The sequence below is a fragment of the Carassius auratus genome, chromosome 27, assembly GCF_003368295.1.
Source record: "Carassius auratus strain Wakin chromosome 27, ASM336829v1, whole genome shotgun sequence".
NCBI lineage: Eukaryota > Metazoa > Chordata > Actinopteri > Cypriniformes > Cyprinidae > Carassius > Carassius auratus.
In genome coordinates this window covers 11,289,233-11,309,825 of record NC_039269.1, presented here as the reverse complement: position 1 = coordinate 11,309,825, position 20,593 = coordinate 11,289,233, and the positions used below count along the sequence as shown (strand labels likewise).

General features: G+C 36.9%; 3 protein-coding genes and 1 long non-coding RNA gene across 5 annotated transcripts; 3 read left to right on the top strand and 1 right to left on the bottom strand.

Moving 5' to 3' along the window:
- The first annotated feature begins 308 nt into the window (after nt 1-308).
- LOC113045474 (uncharacterized) lies at nt 309-3,288 on the top strand. Its single transcript, XR_003275990.1, has 3 exons — nt 309-651; nt 2,311-2,604; nt 2,722-3,288. It is a non-coding gene; the product is annotated as an uncharacterized LOC113045474 (long non-coding RNA).
- A 1,264-nt stretch (nt 3,289-4,552) lies between these two features.
- map1sb (microtubule-associated protein 1Sb) lies at nt 4,553-13,156 on the top strand. 2 transcript variants are annotated; one of them, XM_026205865.1, is made up of 7 exons: nt 4,553-4,812; nt 6,365-6,466; nt 7,681-7,763; nt 8,049-8,189; nt 8,394-11,502; nt 11,582-11,790; nt 11,973-13,156. In XM_026205865.1, exons 1-7 carry the CDS (start codon nt 4,665-4,667, stop codon nt 12,129-12,131), a joined length of 3,951 nt encoding a protein of 1,316 aa, XP_026061650.1. In that variant the 5' UTR covers nt 4,553-4,664; the 3' UTR covers nt 12,132-13,156. The 2 variants fall into 2 exon arrangements, with proteins under 2 accessions (XP_026061650.1, XP_026061651.1); XM_026205866.1 differs by having other exon boundaries at nt 4,554-4,812; nt 11,585-11,790.
- Nucleotides 13,157-13,672: 516 nt separating this feature from the next.
- Nucleotides 13,673-16,876, top strand: LOC113045472 (interferon-induced protein 44-like). Its single transcript, XM_026205867.1, has 8 exons — nt 13,673-13,847; nt 14,090-14,573; nt 14,677-14,728; nt 14,886-15,081; nt 15,202-15,354; nt 15,524-15,695; nt 16,230-16,330; nt 16,423-16,876. Exons 1-8 carry the CDS (start codon nt 13,791-13,793, stop codon nt 16,597-16,599), a joined length of 1,392 nt encoding a protein of 463 aa, XP_026061652.1. The 5' UTR covers nt 13,673-13,790; the 3' UTR covers nt 16,600-16,876.
- rabgap1l2 (RAB GTPase activating protein 1-like 2) lies at nt 16,797-20,502 on the bottom strand. The gene is made up of 9 exons (XM_026205868.1): nt 20,484-20,502; nt 20,182-20,351; nt 19,607-19,675; nt 19,353-19,463; nt 19,145-19,249; nt 18,979-19,062; nt 18,821-18,892; nt 18,537-18,728; nt 16,797-17,661 (listed from the first exon to the last, which is right to left on the bottom strand). Exons 2-9 carry the CDS (start codon nt 20,290-20,292, stop codon nt 17,443-17,445), a joined length of 963 nt encoding a protein of 320 aa, XP_026061653.1. The 5' UTR covers nt 20,293-20,351; nt 20,484-20,502; the 3' UTR covers nt 16,797-17,442.
- Between the last annotated feature and the right edge of the window lie 91 nt (nt 20,503-20,593).

The window sequence follows — 20,593 nt, the reverse complement described above, 5'->3', positions numbered from 1 at the left end:
ACTGAAATTGTCTTTGTGTAAGGAACGAACGGTCAAGGGTCTATTCTTCATTATGAAATTCCGCAATCCTGTTTGTTTGTTTGTTTGTTTTTTGTCAACTGCAACCCAGCCTACACGAAGTATACCCTTTGAGTTTTTAAATATTGTTAACCTTTTAAAAGAAAACACATATATGATCATATATGATAATATAGAGGTATATTATTTGTCCATGCATTTTCTTTACCATTTATTTATTTATTGTTTATTTTGCAGTTGACATTTCTGTCAATCTCACAATTTTATATAGGCTATATGTATTTGCAAAAGACGCTGTTTGCACATTAAATAATTAGTAAAAATAATGCATCATAATATGAATTTATTATGAGACTGCTACATGCTAAAATGCATTACTTAACCATCTGCATATATTGACTCAAATGAGAAATACACATTTATTAATGTTTGCGTAATTAATTGGTTGATGCAAAAGTCATCCAATTTTCTGAACTATTTTGAAAGGCATTTATTGATAGCCCCTGTTACTGTAATCTTTGTCCAGCGCTCCATCTGGTGGCGAGATATTTACCTTCTCGTTGAGGCCTGAGCACGAGGACAGGAACATGCGTGGGCATGCCGTGGACCTCAGAAATTAAGATGATCACGAAGGTACCGATTCAGTGATTACATCAAAACGAATAACTACATTTAAATATTACACTAACTTAGTTGGTTTCGATGTAGGTAAATGATTAGATATCATACTCTCTTACTCTTGAACTGTTCAGCTTTAATGTTATGCTAGTGATAATGTGTTAGCGTAACGTTACATCAAAATAAAGGAGAGCTGTGAATCGAAACACGGAGGGGAGGATTACCTGATTGTTAGAGGAAAATCATTTTGCATGATAATAATCTGCTCAATCAGAGCTGTCATGATTACATCAGTTGAATAAAATTAGTTTGACAAAGTTTTAGGACCATGAATCAACTGTTGACAACGTGTTTATCATCTTAATCCTTTATCAAGTGACTTTAATATGGTCTTGCTAGCAGAGTCAGCTATAGCTCTTCAGTTCTGTAAAAAGACCTCGCTCCATAGAATGATCGTGAAAGTTAGTAGCCATTATAAAATAGTATAGCAATAAATAACTCCGACGATTCAATTCTCGTAGTTCATGTACACAATATAAATTTCCAATTTGATATTTCTCAGTTTTTATTTAATATCAACATTCACACACTTGATTAAAATATTTGAGAGTTATTCTGACTTTTTAAATCTATACTTAAGCTATTTCTTATGTTTTGCAAACAACATCTGGCCTATGTAAATAAATAAATAAAGTAATGTAGCGTAAGCATTTCAATGTTTCTCAATAAGTGTGTGCGTGTTTGTGATATATACATACACATACCTATGTTATCATTATATTTACATACTGTACAACATTATTACATGTACTTAGTAATTAGTTTAAGAAGTTTTAAAGTGGGATTAAAATGAAAGTTTTATTTTTAATTTTCTGAATTAGGTTAGAATTACTTCATCAATGTTCTGTCACCCCAGACATCTATTGCCTTTGGGTCTGTGCCATACAGGTTTTCTCATTAGTACATGAAGAAAGGCCACTGACCCTGGTTACTCTTCATACATGCCCCCAATCATCTGTTCCTCCTTGACAGATCAGTGTCAATATGGGATTGACTCGCAATCATCCACACCATGCAATCATCTGTCACATATCTTGAGTAACATATATTAATTTCAGTTGATTAATTTAAAAATGATAATGAAAATATGTTTTTAAATGATTTACTTAGATTATCAGCCCAAAGAGCCACCCAGTTGTTTAGGATTTTATTCAGAGGTTTGTCAACCCCTGCTGGTGTGTGAGGATATTGCACTGATTAAAGGCTAATACTAAATATATATAAGTTTCTTTAAAAAGTAACAACTAAGAAATTAAATAACACTTCAAACATAACATAACAGCATATAGATGTAAAAACCTGAACAACAAATAAAATGTTCCTATAGTTTTCAAACTATATGACCTCTACTAATAAGTAGGCCTATACTATGTAAAATGCTTATGGTATTTATGAAAATTATTGTATACTGTTACCGAAAAAATTTAGCTTTTTGGGGTCCATGGGTTATCTGAAATTTTGGGTGGGGTCTCTGAGTCTGTAAAAGGAAACTTGTGGTTTATAACAGAATACAAACATAGGCATAAGCAGACAGAATACATGGTCAGAGTAAGAATACAAACTGCATCTGCAATATCAGGAAATCTGCTGATCTTTTCCCTCATAAACTACTAGAAATATGGGAATATGCCCTTGCATGAGCTTTACGTGTCACTGAGGGTCGTCATCATGAATTCAGCGGCAGGTGATGTTGAATCCATTAACAAAAAGCAGCTCTTCATCACACTATGAAACCACACACCATATTCTGCTGTGGAGACCAAGCAAACCTTCAGCATCATGGTTAGTGGATGGATCATCCTTATTGCTGCTGCTTCTGCCCTGTCTTTCATTCTCAAAAGCTGTTATGACTCACTTGACCGTCACTCTTTGGAGAGTGCCATAAAAACACAGGATGAGAACAATTTGGTGAGTTACGTATTTTTCCCTTTCTTTCATGATGGAGCACTGGAAAGAGAAACGAGAAGAACCAATCATCTTGTATAATCTCAGGAAATGGATTTAAAAATTGTCATTATTTTACAGATGGAGGTACTGCAAGAGGTTCTTGAGAAGTTAAAAAATAAACAACTGCTACAAACCCGAAAAAGGTTTAGCCTATACTTCCTTTGGTAATGTAGCATTTCACACAAATGGAGAAGATTTACACTTTTTTTTCCAATTCTACCCTCATGTAAAAATTGTTTTAATCATAATTATGTGACTTCATTCTCTGATAGGCTTTGATTTTCAAGTAAAATTATAAGTTAGTTCACTGCACTTTTCCACTTTGAATTGAATCATTTAAAAAGAATATGAGTTGACAAAAAAAATGAGAACATATTGTGACATGTCAAATGCATGGAAACAAATATGTTAACATTATGTAATGATTTTACATATAAGATGTATAGTCTACCCATGACATCATACACTGCAATATGTGTTTCTGTTTATGTACTGTTATTACATTGACCACTTTATTACTCATAGTGTACATCTAAAGTGTGATGCAGGTGAGCAGTGTGCAGTATGTAAAGATGCAATAGTTGGCAAGTTATGCGGTTTTCCACAAGGAACGTCATGCCACTTTTTTTATTTCAAAATGCCTTTATTAAGACAAAGGATATCTGGGGGAAATGTACGGAAATGTAAAATAAAGACATGAATGGCTTGAATGAATGAATGAATTACTATTGTGCCACAATTTAAATATCTGGGCGTTATTATTGATTCTATTCTCTCTTTTAAAACACATATTAAGAAAGTCTGCAATAGGGTCAAGTTTAGTTTAGCTAATTTTAGATATATTAGAAGTGCCCTTACTTTTAATGCTGCTAAATTATTTATGGATGCAATGATTATGTCACATCTAACATATTGTCTGACAAGCTGGGGACAAACTAACAGCTCATCACTTAAGCCACTAGCAACTATTTATAAAAAAACTCTTAAAATCTTGGACCAGAAGCCTAACAGTTTACACCATTGTATAATCCTTAAAAACTATAAACTGCTGAGCTGGGAAAATGTAATCAAATACAAAAATATTTGTCTGGTTCACAAAATTTTACATAATACCGCTCCGCCTCCTTTCAATTCATTCATAATCCAACGTAATAGCAGCAGTCATAATACCAGAAGCACCACACGTGGCGACCTAGTAATCCCACTAAGAAAAAGTGCATTTGGTCAATTATCATTTTCTTTTACTGCAATACATAACTGGAACTCATTGCCCATTACAATTAAAAACATACATATGTATTCGACTTTTACTGCACACCTTAAAAATTGGCTAACCGACAATTACACCTGCACACATTAATATGCTAGATGTGATGTGCGCACTAGATGTGACATGATCATGCTTCTGCCACTTGATCTCTGCTAACTGTCTCAATGCTATGTCTTATATGTGCTTCAATGTGGCCTTTGCATGATTATCTTTGGTGTCAATTTTCTCTAGTTTATTGCTTGACCTGCTTTTATGTCTTTGTAATTTGTGCCTGCTTGTCTGTTTCAATTTTGTACCACCTTGTTTGTTTGTCTAAGCTCTTGCTTAAGCCTTGTATTAATTGCAATGTATTTATTGATGTATGCCAATTAATAACTGGCTGGGGACTACAGCTGGAAATTAGCCGTAGAGGCTAAAGCTGCTCTTTTGATTAAAAGAGGTTGTCCACATTACTATAAACCAATAAAGTAAAGTAAAGTAAAGTAAAGAATACTGAATGGCTTACTTGTTTTGCTTTCCTTATTTTGAGTGTGTGTGTGTGTGTGTATATATATATATATATATTTTATTTATTTATTACAAATTCATATAATTATATAGGCTGTTAAATGCATTCCTTAACAAGGCATGCAACAAGGCGGTCTGAATACTGACTTCGATTGGTCAGCTTCAGTTCCATTCAAAGTATCCGCCTGTTCCTTCAATAATGCTCGATTGTTTGTGTATTACATCATAAGAATAACTTTCCAACATGGCGTCGGGTCTAACGGCAGCGATGGAATCGGAGGACTTGACAGCCCATCCTGGATTCAGCAATGACAAATACTCGATGTTGATTGTAATCGGTGCGCTATATAGACCGCATATACTGGACTATATTGTGGTGGAGATTGAACGAGGTATTGCTTTTTTTTTTTCAAATGTTGATTTAGAAGAAATGAATAACAACACAGTTAATACATGCCGTTATCATATTACATTAGAGATTTTCATTATATCTAGTATAGGACAGGTTGCGAGCATTTTGGATATTTAATTCTTTGATAGATTCACCGATTGCCTGGTGAATGGAGATGAAACACAATCACAGTCTTGCTTATTGCGCCAGACAAGATCTCTCGTCTTCAGCAATAAATGATCATTTGTATTATTTTCACTTATTATTATTATTATTTACACAATATAGTTCCACAATCTTTCCTACGTAACGTTACTGTATGTAGTTTAAAGTAATAATACCATGCCCTGGGAATATTCGTGCAGCTCTTCTCTGCACTGCAGTGTTTTAGCATCCAGATAGTAAACATCAAAAATAGCCTCGTTGTGCATCAGCCCTCTAGTATGCTTAGCTACATTATTTGCTTTACTTGTTGATAAGTGTTTATATAGAAATATTTTAAGTCGTTTTGTTCTTCAGGGTGCCCAACAGTTTAGACACGGCGCATGTTTACACCCTATGGTTTACACCCACCTCAGCGATCGGTTTTTGCTTGCATGTAACTTTAGTGGCCATCATTAACCTGATGAGAATTCTACCTTTAACTAGCTGTTTTTTTTTAAACAATTGTGTCTAGCTGGTCTAAGCTAGCCAATTAATAATCATCTTACACCAGCGAAAAACCAGCTACATGCTACAAAACACAGCTACTAGCTTAACATGGATTTTCCTGCAAGACAGTCCAACAGATTTCAATAACAGTAACAGAAAAGTGACTTTTTGGGTACCATTTTATTGTGACTACAGAAGGCTTTAACAACATGTCAGATACTGACAGATGTGTGGGCAATCGAAACGCTGTGAGAGCCTGTCTCCATGGGAGTGATCAGGCAAACATGGACATTTGTCTACAAAGAAAGATGATTAAATGTTCACAGGAAAATAAAATAAAAGTAAATACGGAGAGAATTTTTCTTTTTTAATTTAGGTTTTGCCTCACACAGGAGCAATTTGCCAGATTTCAATTTTACTTAGAATATTACAATATTGCTTTAGTTTATTGTCAGTCCACCCCTTCCTAGCCATTTAATGAAATATACCTGATTTAGCTGCTATTTATACCAACAATGTTAGATGTTTTCTTATTTCAGTCCTAGCAGTGATGAGTGGGCTTCTTTTTTTGGTCACAAATGATGAGAACATGCTGTTCAGAGGCTTTTATATTTCATGAGTACAGAGACCAGTGCCACAAAACGAGGTCTTTTTTTGAGGGATAGTCAGCCAACCATCTCATTTGTCTCTGAAAGCCACATTGTGTCTCACATTTTGTTTCAGTTACGTGCTGACTGCAGTGCTTTTTCTCTGGGGGGGATTTAGAAAGCAGTTCATTTCAATCAACATTTATTGTTTTTGCAATAAACCCAGTACATCAAGTGTCAAAAAATACATTAGCACACATTTTGATGTATTGAGTTATATTAATTTTTACATATATTTGCATCGCCTTAACACAGGTATCCGTGCATGGGATGTGGACCTCACAGTGTGTAATTTGGATAAGCAGCTGAAACTCTTTGTTTCTCAGCATTCCTCTTATCAATCCAAAGACATAAGAGGTAAGGGTCACCTTCTTTTGGGTTTGCAGTGATTGACATGAGCTTCAAGTACAATAGGCAACACTTTTAAGGAATATTGGCCTATCTTTTGTTGCATTTGATATATGTGTGGGATGTGATCTTAAGAATTAACCAAGAAGAAACTGTGTAGTTCAGCCCCAGCAAAGCTCCATACAGTATCAGACGTGCAGCATTATTCCAGTAATTAATGGAATAGTCCTATTAAGCCAATATGAAAATGAAAACATGCATATAAGCTCAAAGAATTATGGGTCATGCAAACACAAGAAAAGTAGAAAATGAGCATGTATGCATTAGATCAGGGCTATTCAAATCTTGCCCTGGATGGCTAGTGCACTGTAGAGTTTAGCTCCAAAACTAATCAAACACACCTGAGCCTGTTAATCAATATATTTGGGATCATTAGAAAATCACAGGTTGGTGGGTTTGATCAGGGTTGGAGCTAAACTCTGCAGTGCACTGGCCCTACAGGACAGGATTTGAATAGCCTTGCATTAGACTATTCAGAATATGCTAATGGTACTAATATGCTTCTGTTTCTTGCTTAGTTTACATGTAGGAACCCAATAAATACTTGTTCATTACAGCCATACAGAAATATGTTTTTTTTACTGGGAGAGAATCATTTATTTATTATCATTTTAATATTTATATTGTGTAATGAGAACTGTCTAAACTGCACCCAGTTGCAATTTCTGTAAAGCTTCTATTATTCGGTAAAGGTTGTTATTTCAGTAGACACAGCAGAAAGAAGGAAGGAAGTGCTTTCTACCAATTGTTCAGACTTTGGCTGCTGTGGAAAAACAGTTCTGGAACATTCTGTTGCAGTAGTTTTGAAAGTGAATTTTGCTGACAAATTATATAGAGGTTTGGAGCTCTAATACTCAGAGAAACTGTTTACATTTGCAAAACTTTGGTTGAGATCTGACTGTCAGCATCAGACACTTTGAAGTGATGATTTAAAAAGATTCCGGTATATCTAAATATTTAAGTTCTTGCACTGTAGAATGTTCCACTTTAAAATTCAGTGCAAATGTAGTTGATTGAACTTATTTTGCATTCCTCTTTATTGGTAGATTAGCAATGCATTAATGTTTGCTATTGAAAAATGCACATATGTATGACATATTTGTATGCTTATTCTAATTAATTCCCTTTTTAAATTTGTCTGTCTCCCAACAACCCTATCATAGGTCAGAAGACATTTCATTTCAGTTCAGATGTGCTGGACATTAAAATTGTAATAAATCCATCTGAAGGGTTTCTCTACTCTGAGGTGTGTGACTGAAAGTCTTATGTTCTTAAATTGCATTTGTTTGTATTACATGTAAATCAATTAATGACATTAAAGGGTCACATTACATATGTTAGGGCTAAAATTATACAGTGCCTTGGCAATATTAGACACAATATCCAATTTATATTTTTGATTTAGAGGCACGCTTTTACAGTAATAACAGATTGAAATTTAATTTAAATGTAATATGTATATAATAAAAAAAAAAAAGTTAAATATACACTTGATTATTTTCATAGTTTATAAATATTTTTTGGAATTCAGATCCACAGCTTGATATCATCCACATCTCGACACAAATTGCTGGTGCTCACAGGACAGTCTCTTGAGGACTCCGGTGATCTGGTTCTGCACACGGGCCAGTTCACTCCAAATGATTTCACCCATATCTTTTCAGATGAAGAGGTTTGTCATACTGGAAATGTGTATTCCAATATTTTTAATGTCCTTTTAACTGTTTAACTTAAAACTGTCCAGCTTTGTTTATAATATATATTTCCTGAGCATTACAAATGATTCTGTTGTACAGTAATATAGTACAGTAATAGTTTAAAAAAAATTGTGTTCATATATTTGAATTCATGCCTTGTTTCTGTACATTTCCAACAGATTCAAGCTCTTTCAAATTCTGTTAGCATACATGGCAAAGCAAACCTCACCTTAAGCTGCCCTAAAACTGGCAAATGGAAAACCTTTGTGCTAGGAAAGCACAACATACATGACATTATTGATATTAAGGTGAATCCTCTAATGGTACTTCCCAAAATGGGGGGCCTTCAGGAGTTCACGGACCACCTTTTTGAGTCCTCAGAGCCACAGTCTCCATTTGACCTCTTAGAGCCTCCTGGGACAGTGGGATTTCTCAAGCTTTGCCGTCCTTGCTGTTATGTTTTTCCAGGCGGTAGAGGCGACTGTGCTTTTTTTGCTGTCAATGGCTTCAATGTTTTGGTCAATGGAGGAGCAGATCCACGGTCTTGCTTCTGGAAGCTTGTCAGACATTTGGACCGTGTTGACTCAGTGTTGCTTACACATATTGGAACAGACAACCTGCCAGGAGTTAACAGCCTGTTGGAGAGGAAGGTCGCAGAGCTTGAGGAAAATAAAACTGTCTTACAGGAAAAGGAGCAATGGGCAAAGAATCTAATCTCTCCAGAGCTCGGTGTGGTTTTCCTCAATGCCCCTAACAGACTTAAAAAACTTCATGGTGATCCTAATATACTACGAAGCAGTGATCTAGCATCACTCATTTTACAGCATTTGGAAAAACTAAAGATCTCACCAGAACCACTTTTACGAAATTCAAGTGGCTCCATAGAACCAGTTATTCTCTTCCAAAAAATGGGAGTGGGATGTCTTGAACTTTACATCCTAAATCCAGTGAAACGTAGCAAAGAAGTAGAGTCTTTCATGAATAACTGGCCAGATAATAGTTCCAAATCAAAGAGTTTAGATGGTCACCTAACCTCTTCGGTCTCTATATGTGCTTTGCTTGTTTGGCATCCTGCTAACCCAATGGAGAAAATCATCAGAGTCCTCTTCCCTGGCTCTACACCACAAGGGAAGATAATGGATGGTCTGGAGAGACTGAAGCATCTAGAGTTTCTAAAGCGGCCTGTAGTATGCTCCAAAGATTTTGAAACATCAAAATCAGAAAAGAATCCAAAAGTTGCAGACAGTCAGGATAGTCCCAAATCTGGCAAAAATGAATCCAGACTAAGCAATGGTGCTTCAAAGGACAGAGCTCTTCATGGAGATCTAGAACTAAAAACCAAAGGCATAAATGGAAATGATCCAAAAAGTGAAGAAAAGCTGAAATCAGTAGAAAGCAATGTGAAACATAAATCCTCAAGACAAGTTACAAGAAAAGATTCTTTGAAGGACAGAAGCAATGGAAAAACAAACATATCAGACTCAAAGAAACAAGAAAATGGACATAAAAAAATGTTAGGTAGCAAGGATTCTTCGATGAGAAGACCAAAGTTAGATAGCAAAACCGAAGAGAGAAAGTCTCTTGGGAAAGATATCAAGAAAACCTCCACTGGATTACAGAACTCAAATAAGCCCAGTAATGTAAAAAATGAAGCAACTTTGAACAAACAGGCTGAGCACAAAGCTAAAAACTTTAAATCTAACAAGGAGCAGCAAAATCAGAAGTGGTCAACAGACTCAGAAGATGTAAATCGCTCTCTGTCTTCACCAGAAGATATGACATCAGCATTTCTGGAAATGGATCAAGAGCAACATGAATTACTTGTGGAAAAGCAAACTGTTGACTCTGGGAACCTGAAAAATGTCTCAACGGGTAGTGTGCAGTCTCAGTGTAGTAGCATAGTAGACTCTAGCAAGGCTGCAGCATCTGCAAGACCCTCTGTCAAAATAAAAAATGAGCGCTGTGTAAATTTAGACCTCACTCCCACTGAATATACTTTGCTTGAAGGGGCTTTGAAAGATAATCTTTCAACAAATTGGCCTGAAGAAGTTTGTGTCAGTCCTGATGAAAAGACGTTAGAGCTAACATCTCCTAGATCAGGACCAAATAGTGCTGGCCATACTCCTTATCACTTGTCACCTGAAGAGACATGGGCCTCAAAAGATCATAGTAGTTTTGGGGTTAAGATGTGTCTGGGTTCAGAGAGCCAACAAATGGGATTATCCAAGTTTTCAGAGTCTGGGTGCCCTAAAAGTAACCAAGAGAGCATCTCAACTTCTTCCAGAGAGAAGCATTCTAGCTTCCTGTCTCTTAGCTCCTTTAAAGATATAATGCCTGACATATCTCCCTCTGTTACCACCACTCACTCAATGCCAGCGGAAGTAAGTTCACCGCAGTCCACTGAGGTTGATGAGTCATTGTCAATGTCTTTTGAACAAGTGCTGCCAACGGTGAGCGAGTCCACCAATGAAGACGAAACATCCTATTCCAATGGACACCATGTCAGTTCTGATTTCAAAGTAGGGATGTCTTTGTCTTTAAAGAATCCTCACACACAGAGGGCACCTCATGATGGCCCAGATGGGTGTCCGCCCGGACCTCAGGGTCAATTGTTTGATACTACCCATGATGTTGACCTCTGCTTGGTCTCTCCATGTGAGTTCAAACATTTCAAACCAGTTGGGGATCAAGAGGATCCAGTCTCACCAGGTTTTAGTAACACCAGCCCGTTGAACCTTTCTGATGATAGTGACCACTCCCAAGATGCAGCTAAACCCCTTCCACCTTCATGTTCAGGTAATAAGGCTACTCATCCAGCTCAGGAGACTCCTCTTACTTCTAGCAGTGATTATTTCCCAATGGCAACAGACTCAGATGTACATCCGGGTTTAGAGGATTGCCCATCCATTTCAGTAGACGGACTTCTGGATTCTGATGAAGAAGGTGGTGTCCAGCTGCAAACGCAGAACCTAAACGATGGTTTGAATTCTTACCGAGGAAATCACCCTTTGCCAAATGATCCCCCACCCGTACCTGTGAAAGACTTACCTCCTCTTCCCCCTCAGCCTGGTGCCTGTATGCCTGATCCTGTTAGCAGTGTAAAGTCTGCAACAAAAGGCAGAAAAGCTTCAGGAGTTACACAGAGGACATCTTCTAGTGTTTCAACACAAGGCACCAAAACCAGAGCTGGAAGTCAGGGTACATCTGTTAGTGGTTCGAGAAGCAGCTCAGCAGGAGACATAATGGCTAGTCGTAGCACAGGCTCCACTTCTAAAAGATCCACAACAGGTCTAAACTGATCTTATATTTTTCATTTTTGTATGCTAGTACATATTTATTTAGCACTGACTTGTGTTTGATTCACCAGCAGGTAGCAAAGTTGGCACTTCCATATACTTGGACCTGGCTTACTTTCCGTCAGGCTATGCAGCTTCAACTATTGATGTTGAGTTCTTTTGCCGCCTGCGATCGTCTTGTTACATAATAAGTGGGGATGACACACTCAAGGAAGGCTTGATAAAGTCCATTTTGGATGCATTATTAGAGGGAAAATCTGTATGGCCCGATGACGTACCGGTATGTATGAGTATATACATGTGACAGAATTCAGTTTAGATGCACTACAGAACTCTGGTCTCTTTATCACCATCTGTGGTTAATATATAAAAATGCAAGTTAAATGCAGAGTTTATGCACCTATAAAATCTACCAATTTTTAAGGGAATACTGTCACACACTTAGTCTCAATCATCTTCCAGGTGACCCTGATTCCCACGTTTGAATCACCGATGATGCATGAGTGGTACCGGGAAACCCAAGAAAAACAACAGCAAATGGGAATTACAGTCCTAGGCAGTAACAGCACTGTGGCTATGCAGGAGGAGACTTTCCCTGCTTGTAAAGTAGAGTTCTGCTAGATGGACAGTAATGTTTTTTTTGTGTTTAACATTTGTGTATCCCATGCTTATTTAAAGTCACAAATACGCATTTTTACCACTGTAGATTTGTTTGTTCTTGGCAGATGATTTATAATATTGTGTTTGTGAAAGATTCCTTAGCAGGAGGCTAAGGCCTAACATACACAGTAAAATCACAAGTATTAAATCAACACCCATAGATGTATTTACTCTAGAAGTATAACTACACTGGTTCATTATTAATAAGAGTATTTACTAGATTCCCAATTTGCAAAAATAGTCGTAATTAAATACTGCAGACTTTAACATAGCCCAGAATTCAAATTGCATTGCCACATTATACCTGTGCATGAAGAACACTAAAAACAGTCATTCAGACATACAAATAAATTAGCAGTGCCAGTATAGGGTGGATTGAGGATGGCACAGATATTTCTATTTCAGTTGTCCATACAGATCAGGTTACACAACATGATTACAAAGAGAGCTATTTTTATACTTTGAGATTTACTTTGTTTTGGGATGGTCTTAAAGGATGGCATTTAAGACATTTCCCAGTCCCTTTGACTGTTTGGGGACCAGTATCTATTCACTTAGTCACACAAATATTGTATGAATGCAGTGCACTATATTAGAATATCACTATGAAATCTGTAGAAATATGATGGCATGAAACAGATATTTTAGTTCATCCCATTTGGAAATGTTATGTTTGGTTGAAGTGCCAACTGCTTGACATACCAAGTATACAGTAACTTGTAACTGCAGTGCAGAGGCTCTAATATCTACCGTATATATACTGTGTTTCTGTTAAATACTGATTACTGTAGGGCATACTGGCCTTTATTAATTTATTTTTTAGATGCATCTCCTTAATTGAGTTCTGTAAAAAGACTGGTAAATTTGTGGGGTGCAAAATAATTTTGAATCCATGTATTGCTACAGTACACTCACATAGAGGAAAGTGCGTATACGTATATGTAATATGAATGATATGAATTAAAACATTAAAATGTAATTGTAAATGCTGTGCTGATTATTTTGCCTGTATGATAAGATAAACACAAAATGCATAGAGACATAATTACTGGAAACAATCAGCCAATATGGTAGATAGAGTTGATAGAGTAATCTAAATCTAACCGTTTTACCAAATATATATGTGTGCAGTGTATTTTTATGCATATTAAGAGTACATTAGCTTAACAATGTCCAGTGTAGTCTAACGTAGATCAGTGGTTGCTGCCTAATTTTATCATTTCAAGTAAGTCACTTATGAGGTTCTATTTAGGTTCAGATAAAGACATTTTATATTATTAGTATTTGACGTGATGGAATCCACCCATGATAACCGGACTGAACTTGGCAGGTGAGTCCATGACAGAGTTGACCAATGAGACCGACTGCAGGGCGTGGTTTGTGGCATTTCAAGGTTCACGATAAAACATTTGGGAATTGGGATACAAATGTCACATACACCGTTGTGACTGGATATTAAGTAAATCTGTGTATTTAATCTAGAAACGATTTTACACTGTAAAACGACTTTCTGCAACCTGACACCAAGCAATCCTGCGCCGCCACTCATTATATGACGTATTATTTTTATGACGTACGACGGAAGTTTCGTTTCTGTTAAAAGGAAAGTCATATCTTTTGATGCGCAGTTACCGACTGAGCGAAAGAAAGAAGACGAATAAGCCGTCTTGTGCCAAGGTGTGTTGATTTAAATTAATACATTTCTTTTGCATGTTTAATACAATTAGCCAACTTTACTTAGGCTACTAATTCTTTCAAATGAGCTTGGATGGAAGCAGGCAAACATCTATACGTTGTACTTTACTGTAGCCTATGTGTAAATATGTACTGTAAATATGTGTAGTTACATATTTTTCAAAATTCTTTTAAATTGAAATCATAACAGCATGATTTAAACATGTTTATTGAATGTTTTTCAGATCATTATGAGCACAGTGACATCCAGCTTGAATAAATGGCAGAAGAAGAAGCTCTGCTCATTATTCAACCATGCCAACCTCAGCCTGCTGTTCAAAGCCAGTGTGCATGGATACAATGTCACTACATTTCACCAAAAGTGCAATATGCAGGGGCCAACTGTCATTGTAGCTTACAATAATTCTGGATATGTTTTCGGAGCTTTCACTAGCAAAAATTTTGCACAGACAGGACAAAATATTTTGGATGACAAAGCTTTTCTCTTTAGCTTTAATGACAAAGAAATGAAGGAAGATCCTCTGCGTGTGTTCAGTGGAAATCCTCAGCTTTCTTTCACTGACAGTGGTCCAAACTTCCACTCTTTAGTGTTTCTTTACAATAACACAGCCACCGTCTACAGTAATCCAGGAACATACCAATTCGATTCACAGAAGATGCATGGGAATGACTTACAGCTGACAGAATGTGAGGTGTACAGAGTGGAAGGTTTGTATTATTTTGTGCTATTTTTCAGATAATTTCTGAGAGAGTAGTGCACTTCAGAAATGGTGGTGTGAATAACTTGTGCTCTGGTTTGGATTCTCACCAGACTGTGGAGGACTCATGGAGAAACCATGGAGAAATGTGCAGTGGAACTCTGAGTGAGTAAAGTAAACCAAAATCACTCTCTCCTGTAGTAGTATAGATGCTACTTCTGTTACCTTCTGTTACTTCTTTCTGTTTTCATTTACTTAAATGCTCCTGACTTACTGTTTTCCTAGAAATGATTTGAAAATTTGAAAATGATAATGTTTTTAGTCGAAGGAAGGTGCTATTAAGCACCATCTCTGGCTGGAAGCCTTCTGTTAGCTCAGTCAAACAGGCTCGGATTCTACTGGTGGGTCCTGTTGGTGCTGGGAAATCAAGCTTCTTCAACTCCATCAACTCTGTGTTCAAGGGTTACGTGAGCATGCAGGCCAACACTGGCACTGCTGGTACCAGTTTGACTACTCAGGTACACATGATTTGTCCACTTCTGATGTTTTCTGATGGAGTGAAATATTGTGCAAAGTATTAGTTATACAAATTTTCTGTATGTACTCGAAAATAATTGGTGTATGTCTGTGCCATGCAGTTTCGTACCTACTACATCAAGCCAGGCAGCGGTGTCAGCCATGTTCCCTTCTCTCTGTGTGACTCGATGGGTCTGGAGGAGGGTGTGAACACCGGTCTGGATGTAGATGATTTTGCCAACATTTTGAAGGGCCACATTCAAGACAGGTATCAGGTGAGAACTTTAGGTAAAGGGTGATCAATGTTATTGATGTTTTACTAGTTAATTACATGAATTAAATATTTAAGGGCTTTCATTCATTGTAATTAATTGCATTTTTAATTCAATATTTTCTGTCTCACATCTTAATTATTTAAAGATATTCTACATGTTTCTTTCTCAGTTTAACCCATCGATGCCTATACAGCCTGACTCCCCTCATTTCCATAAATCTCCTGGCTTGAAGGACAGGATTCACTGTGTGGTGTATGTGATTGACATCAGCAAAGTCAAGCTCCTCTCTGACAAAATGGTCGACAAGTTTGCAGTTTTTCGAAGGAAAACCAACCAGCTGGGTGAGAGATTAACAGTTTATTGTGTCATTTACATTATGGATATTCAATTTACAGTACACTTATTACAAGAGCAGCCTGAGTTTAAAGGGATAGGATACCTAAAATGAAAATTCTGTTTTCATTTAGTCACCCTTATGTCTTTCCATATCTGTATGACTAACTTTCTTCAGTGGAACCCAAATATATTTCGAGGAATACTGGTAACTAAACCATTTCAGTTCCAATTGTCTTCCACTGTAGACAACAACAACAACAACAAAATGTTTGGTTATCAACATTCTTCAGTATATCTTCTTATGTGTTCAGCAGAAGAAAGAACTGCTTACAGGTTTGGAATGACATAAGTAAAGATTTTTTATTTTTTAGATGGACTGTCCCTATACTGTAAGTCCCTTGCTCAAGAGCATCTCTTATGGGGTTTGAGAGTACCACTAGCATAAAAATGTACCCACTAGGGCTAAATCACCCACAGGATAGCAATGCAGTCTCTGGGATTTGCTAACATATCGAATAATGTCTTGTTCTGTACTTCAGGTATTCCTCAGCTCGTTCTGGTGACTAAGGTGGATGAGGCCTGTCCCTTAGTGGCGGAAGACCTGAAAAATGTCTACCAAAGCCACTATATCAACAAAATGGTACAAATTAATATATGACTTGAATTGATATTCTGCACTATTTTGTTTCACATTTTGTTCTTCAGTATTTCTGATGCACTGTTTTTTGACAGATGCAGGAGGTTAGCACTCAGCTTGGTGTGTCTCTGTCTGCTGTGGTCCCAGTGAAAAACTACTGCCAAGAACTGGAAATAGACCCTCAAACTGACATGCTGCTTCTAAATGCTGTGGTGCAGATGCTCAGAGCCGCTGAGGGCTTTTTTGATGATCTTTACAATGCAGAAGAGTAGAGCTTAGCCTTATTTTCCTGTCTGACCTAAAGGTTATTAATTTATATATTAACATAATTTCTTTCATTGTACATGTTTACATTATTTTAGGTGACAAGCTCATCTCTATTTTTGTGTTATGAGGTCCGTTGATTTCTTCTGTTGCTCTGTTCTGAACATGCAAAGTATGTGTAATCCAAAACATGTAACCAGATGGCTAATATATTCAAAGCTTTATTGGCAGTTTGAGTGAACAATTAATAGTCCTGAATTAAAATAAAGGCCCTAATGCAGTTACATTGATAGTTGTCCTTACTTCATTGAGTTGGAAAAGATAATGAAAGAAATGCATTCACATTGTACAGTACCAACAGTGGACCATAAAAGCATTAGAAGACAACTGTTACCTTAAATTATTACCTTAAAATTAGTACCTGATCTAACCCTCAAAAATATTCTATTGATGTAACCTACTAGTTAGGTGGATTTGGTGAACTTCAATAAGAAGTTTCACTTAGAAGTTACCACATCAAACACAATTTGTAGGTTAACTGGCAAAACACTTATAATAGTGATGATTTTTGTAATACATTATATTTGAACGCAGTAATACAAAAACTTCATATAGTCTTCATGTGAGATTGCCTTAAGAGCAACTGATCTGTTGCGCTCATCTCTAGAAGGGCAGATATTGTTTCCCGCTGTCACCCATCCTTCGAGAATCTGCTCATTCCCAGTGTTTGCAACCATGCGGATCTATAATGTCCGCTTGTTTGAGGGAATAGCTTTCTCATAATTTGTGAGACTCATTTCAGGAGTGCTCATACTGAATACTTTTCTTCTCCACCAGTATGCTTAACCTTTTCATACTTTGGCTGCTCTCCCTTCTCGATGGGCCCAGGAGAGCCTTCTGGTGACCCAGCTGGAGTGGGGGTTATGAGCGGGACTCCAGGCAGGATCTGTTTGAGATGAGTTCTGATGGCCGCTGGCAGCTGTCCTGAAAGAGCCCAGAGTTTTTCTGAGCCACGTGTTTTTAGCTGCCTGAAGTTCACTCGTCAGAACTGCATTTTGGTGTTCCAACTCCTTAAGAAATCAAGATGACGAATGAATGATGAAAAAGTGAAATACATTCTGTAGGATAAATCTAAAGTCATTGATAAGACACATTAATAACACACAATAATCTTCAATTCATTAAAGGTGCAGTAAGTGATTTCTGAGAAAAGTGGATCAGAGAGAACCTAAAACATTGTAGCCAATCACCAGCAAGGGGTGTGTCCAGTCTTGATGTGTGTGGGGTGGGGAGTGGGGGGTGGGGGGGTTGATTGTCTTGCCTGTTGCATGTAGCATGTTTGTTAGTTTAGGGGCGGGTGTTTGTTTTAATCATTTCAAATATGAATAATGTATCTGAAAAATTGCTTACTGAACCTTTAATATAAAGTAATAGATGAGGTATCATGAGATTAGGTAGATTAATAGATTAGGTATCATAAACAGCATTTATCTATGTTAAAAAATTTACTTTGGCTCATTGTTCACTCTCAGAACAGTAATAAAGGTATTCATTGTGGCTTTATCTTTTCAAATATTTACCATTAAGGTATTTATAACACTTCAGGTACTGATACTGTATGTACCTTGAAGGTACACAATGCACTGTTTAAGGGTAAATAAGGTACTCGTATGCTGCTTTTGAAAAGGTATCACCCTGTTGACAGCTTTTGTATCTTTCTTTTTCTGAGAGTTGAGTGATGTTATTCATAACATACAAACTACTGTAAATTTATACAACTTGAAATGTTAAAAATTTATTATATGCAGAAAATAACATGCAGGTAGTCTAATAAATGCTGTATAATCTTGTTTGTTATTACTTTATGATATCTGATACATCAACAAATATTAACAAAATTGAACCTTATAGTGTTAATAATAACAAAAAGATAATTTTGCCTTACCTGTATCTTGCATTTAGACTCCACCATTTGTAGCTTGGTCTGAGCCAGCTCTTTCTCTAACTCCTGGACCTGTTCTCTGAGAGAGGCTTTGACTTCATCCTGAACACTGCTTTCTTCATTTTCAGAGCACAGCTGAATTGATCCATCCATACTAAAGATGTGTCTGCACTGCTCGCACTCCAGCATCTTGTTCTGAAATAGTTACATGTATCATTAAATATCATGCTACTAACATAAGAATAATGGTTAAGGTCAAGGTCCTTTGAAGTCAGTCTGATTCTTACCTTGACAACTGCCAGCTCTTTGTCTGCTTGAGCTTTCTGGTTTTCAAGCTTAGCATTCAGCTGAGAGCAAATCTAAAGGATGCAAGCAATTGTGTTGAATGTTAGCATTAAATTCAGTTATGTTCACTGAATGTGTAGAGATCTAGTTCCATGTTTACCTGCTTGTAGTCGGCAATGATGTTGTTTGATCTCTTAATGTCTGCTTCTGCTTTGTCCAGCTCTTTCCTAAACATCTCTTTCAGCTGTTGAACACATCAGTGTTTTACACAAGGCCAGAGGTTATCCAAACACTTGACTGTGGACATCAGTGACATGAAAGCTCACCTGTGTAGCCTCCTCCTCCTTTCCCTTTTTCTCCTCCTCTGTAATCATCAGAAGCTGTTTGGTTTTCATTAGCTCCTTGGTTAATTCATCCACCTGGTCCTCGGTCTGAAAAACACAACAAATGTATCTAAACATGCACAGCAAATAAAACAGAAGATGAACTGGCCTGTTGCGTATGACATGCTTGACCTGTGATAATTTGACAGACCTGATCTAGAGCATTCCTCAGCGCAATCTTGCTGGTGACGAGTTTTTGTGCAAGGTCATCATTCTCCTGCTCCAGGCGCAAACTGGTCTCCTGAAGCTTAAGGTTTTCTCTCTGGAAAGAGAAAGCATCCTTTTATGCCAAAGATCTCAAATCCAATGCATGATTATGCAATTTTCACAAGGCGTAAATGTTGAAAGACTTGTGTTGTTGAAGAAGACAGAAGCTTTTGTTTTTGCCAGGGTGTGTTATCTTACCTCGTACCTGTCGAGTGGGTCTTCTGGGTGCACTTGGTTATCTCTTAATTTTGGCTTTTTAGAGGGAACCTGTTCAAAAAGAAGATTCAAAGACGTTTCAGATCATAGGTGTGCAATTCTCAAAGGCATGAAATGAATGTACTGTAACATATTATACGGTTATGATTTCAGTATTGATAAGAGGTTTATTTCTTGAAATTTTATAAGAATTTATATTACTTTATAAGTACACTAATATATATATATATATATATATATATATATATATATATATATATATATATATATATATATATAAATACCTAAATTTATAAAAATTATAAAAGGTAAATTAACACTAAGGTAGGTCATTTATTTTACACACACACACGCACGCACACACACTCACACACACACACACACACATATGTTCTTATAAGTACCAAGGAGTATACGATCGCTAAAAATAAATGATTACAAATAATATTGATTGCGGTAATATTTCAACATTGCTGTAGACAGATTTAAAAAAATTCCAGCATGTCAGGTTTGAATCAACGTGACAGACATCAGAGGTCAAAGGCTGCTGAACTTACCACTTGCTTTGGTAGAGTCTCCACTACTAGACTAGCCAGGATCTCCTCTTCGGACATCTGGTCAAAAGTATGGGCATCATAGGCCACAGCAATAGACACTTCTTCCATCATTTTGGCAGTTGAGTAGAACGCAAGCGATCTCTAAACTCAAAGCAGGCAGCTAAACTTGTCTGGAGAAATGACAACAGGTTTGACAGGACTCAGTCTTTAACTGTCTGTCTCAACACAAGCCCTGCCCCAACACAAGACTATGGGAGGGGATTCGTTTCAGTCCACCTTTTGTCCCCTGTATCTTCACTTACCTAATAAGCAGGTACCAAAACTCTTCCAACTGCTCCTATTCTCCTTACAATATTATTCCACAGTCCAGCATCCAATACAAATAATTTCCACACACAATTTCCTCATTGCT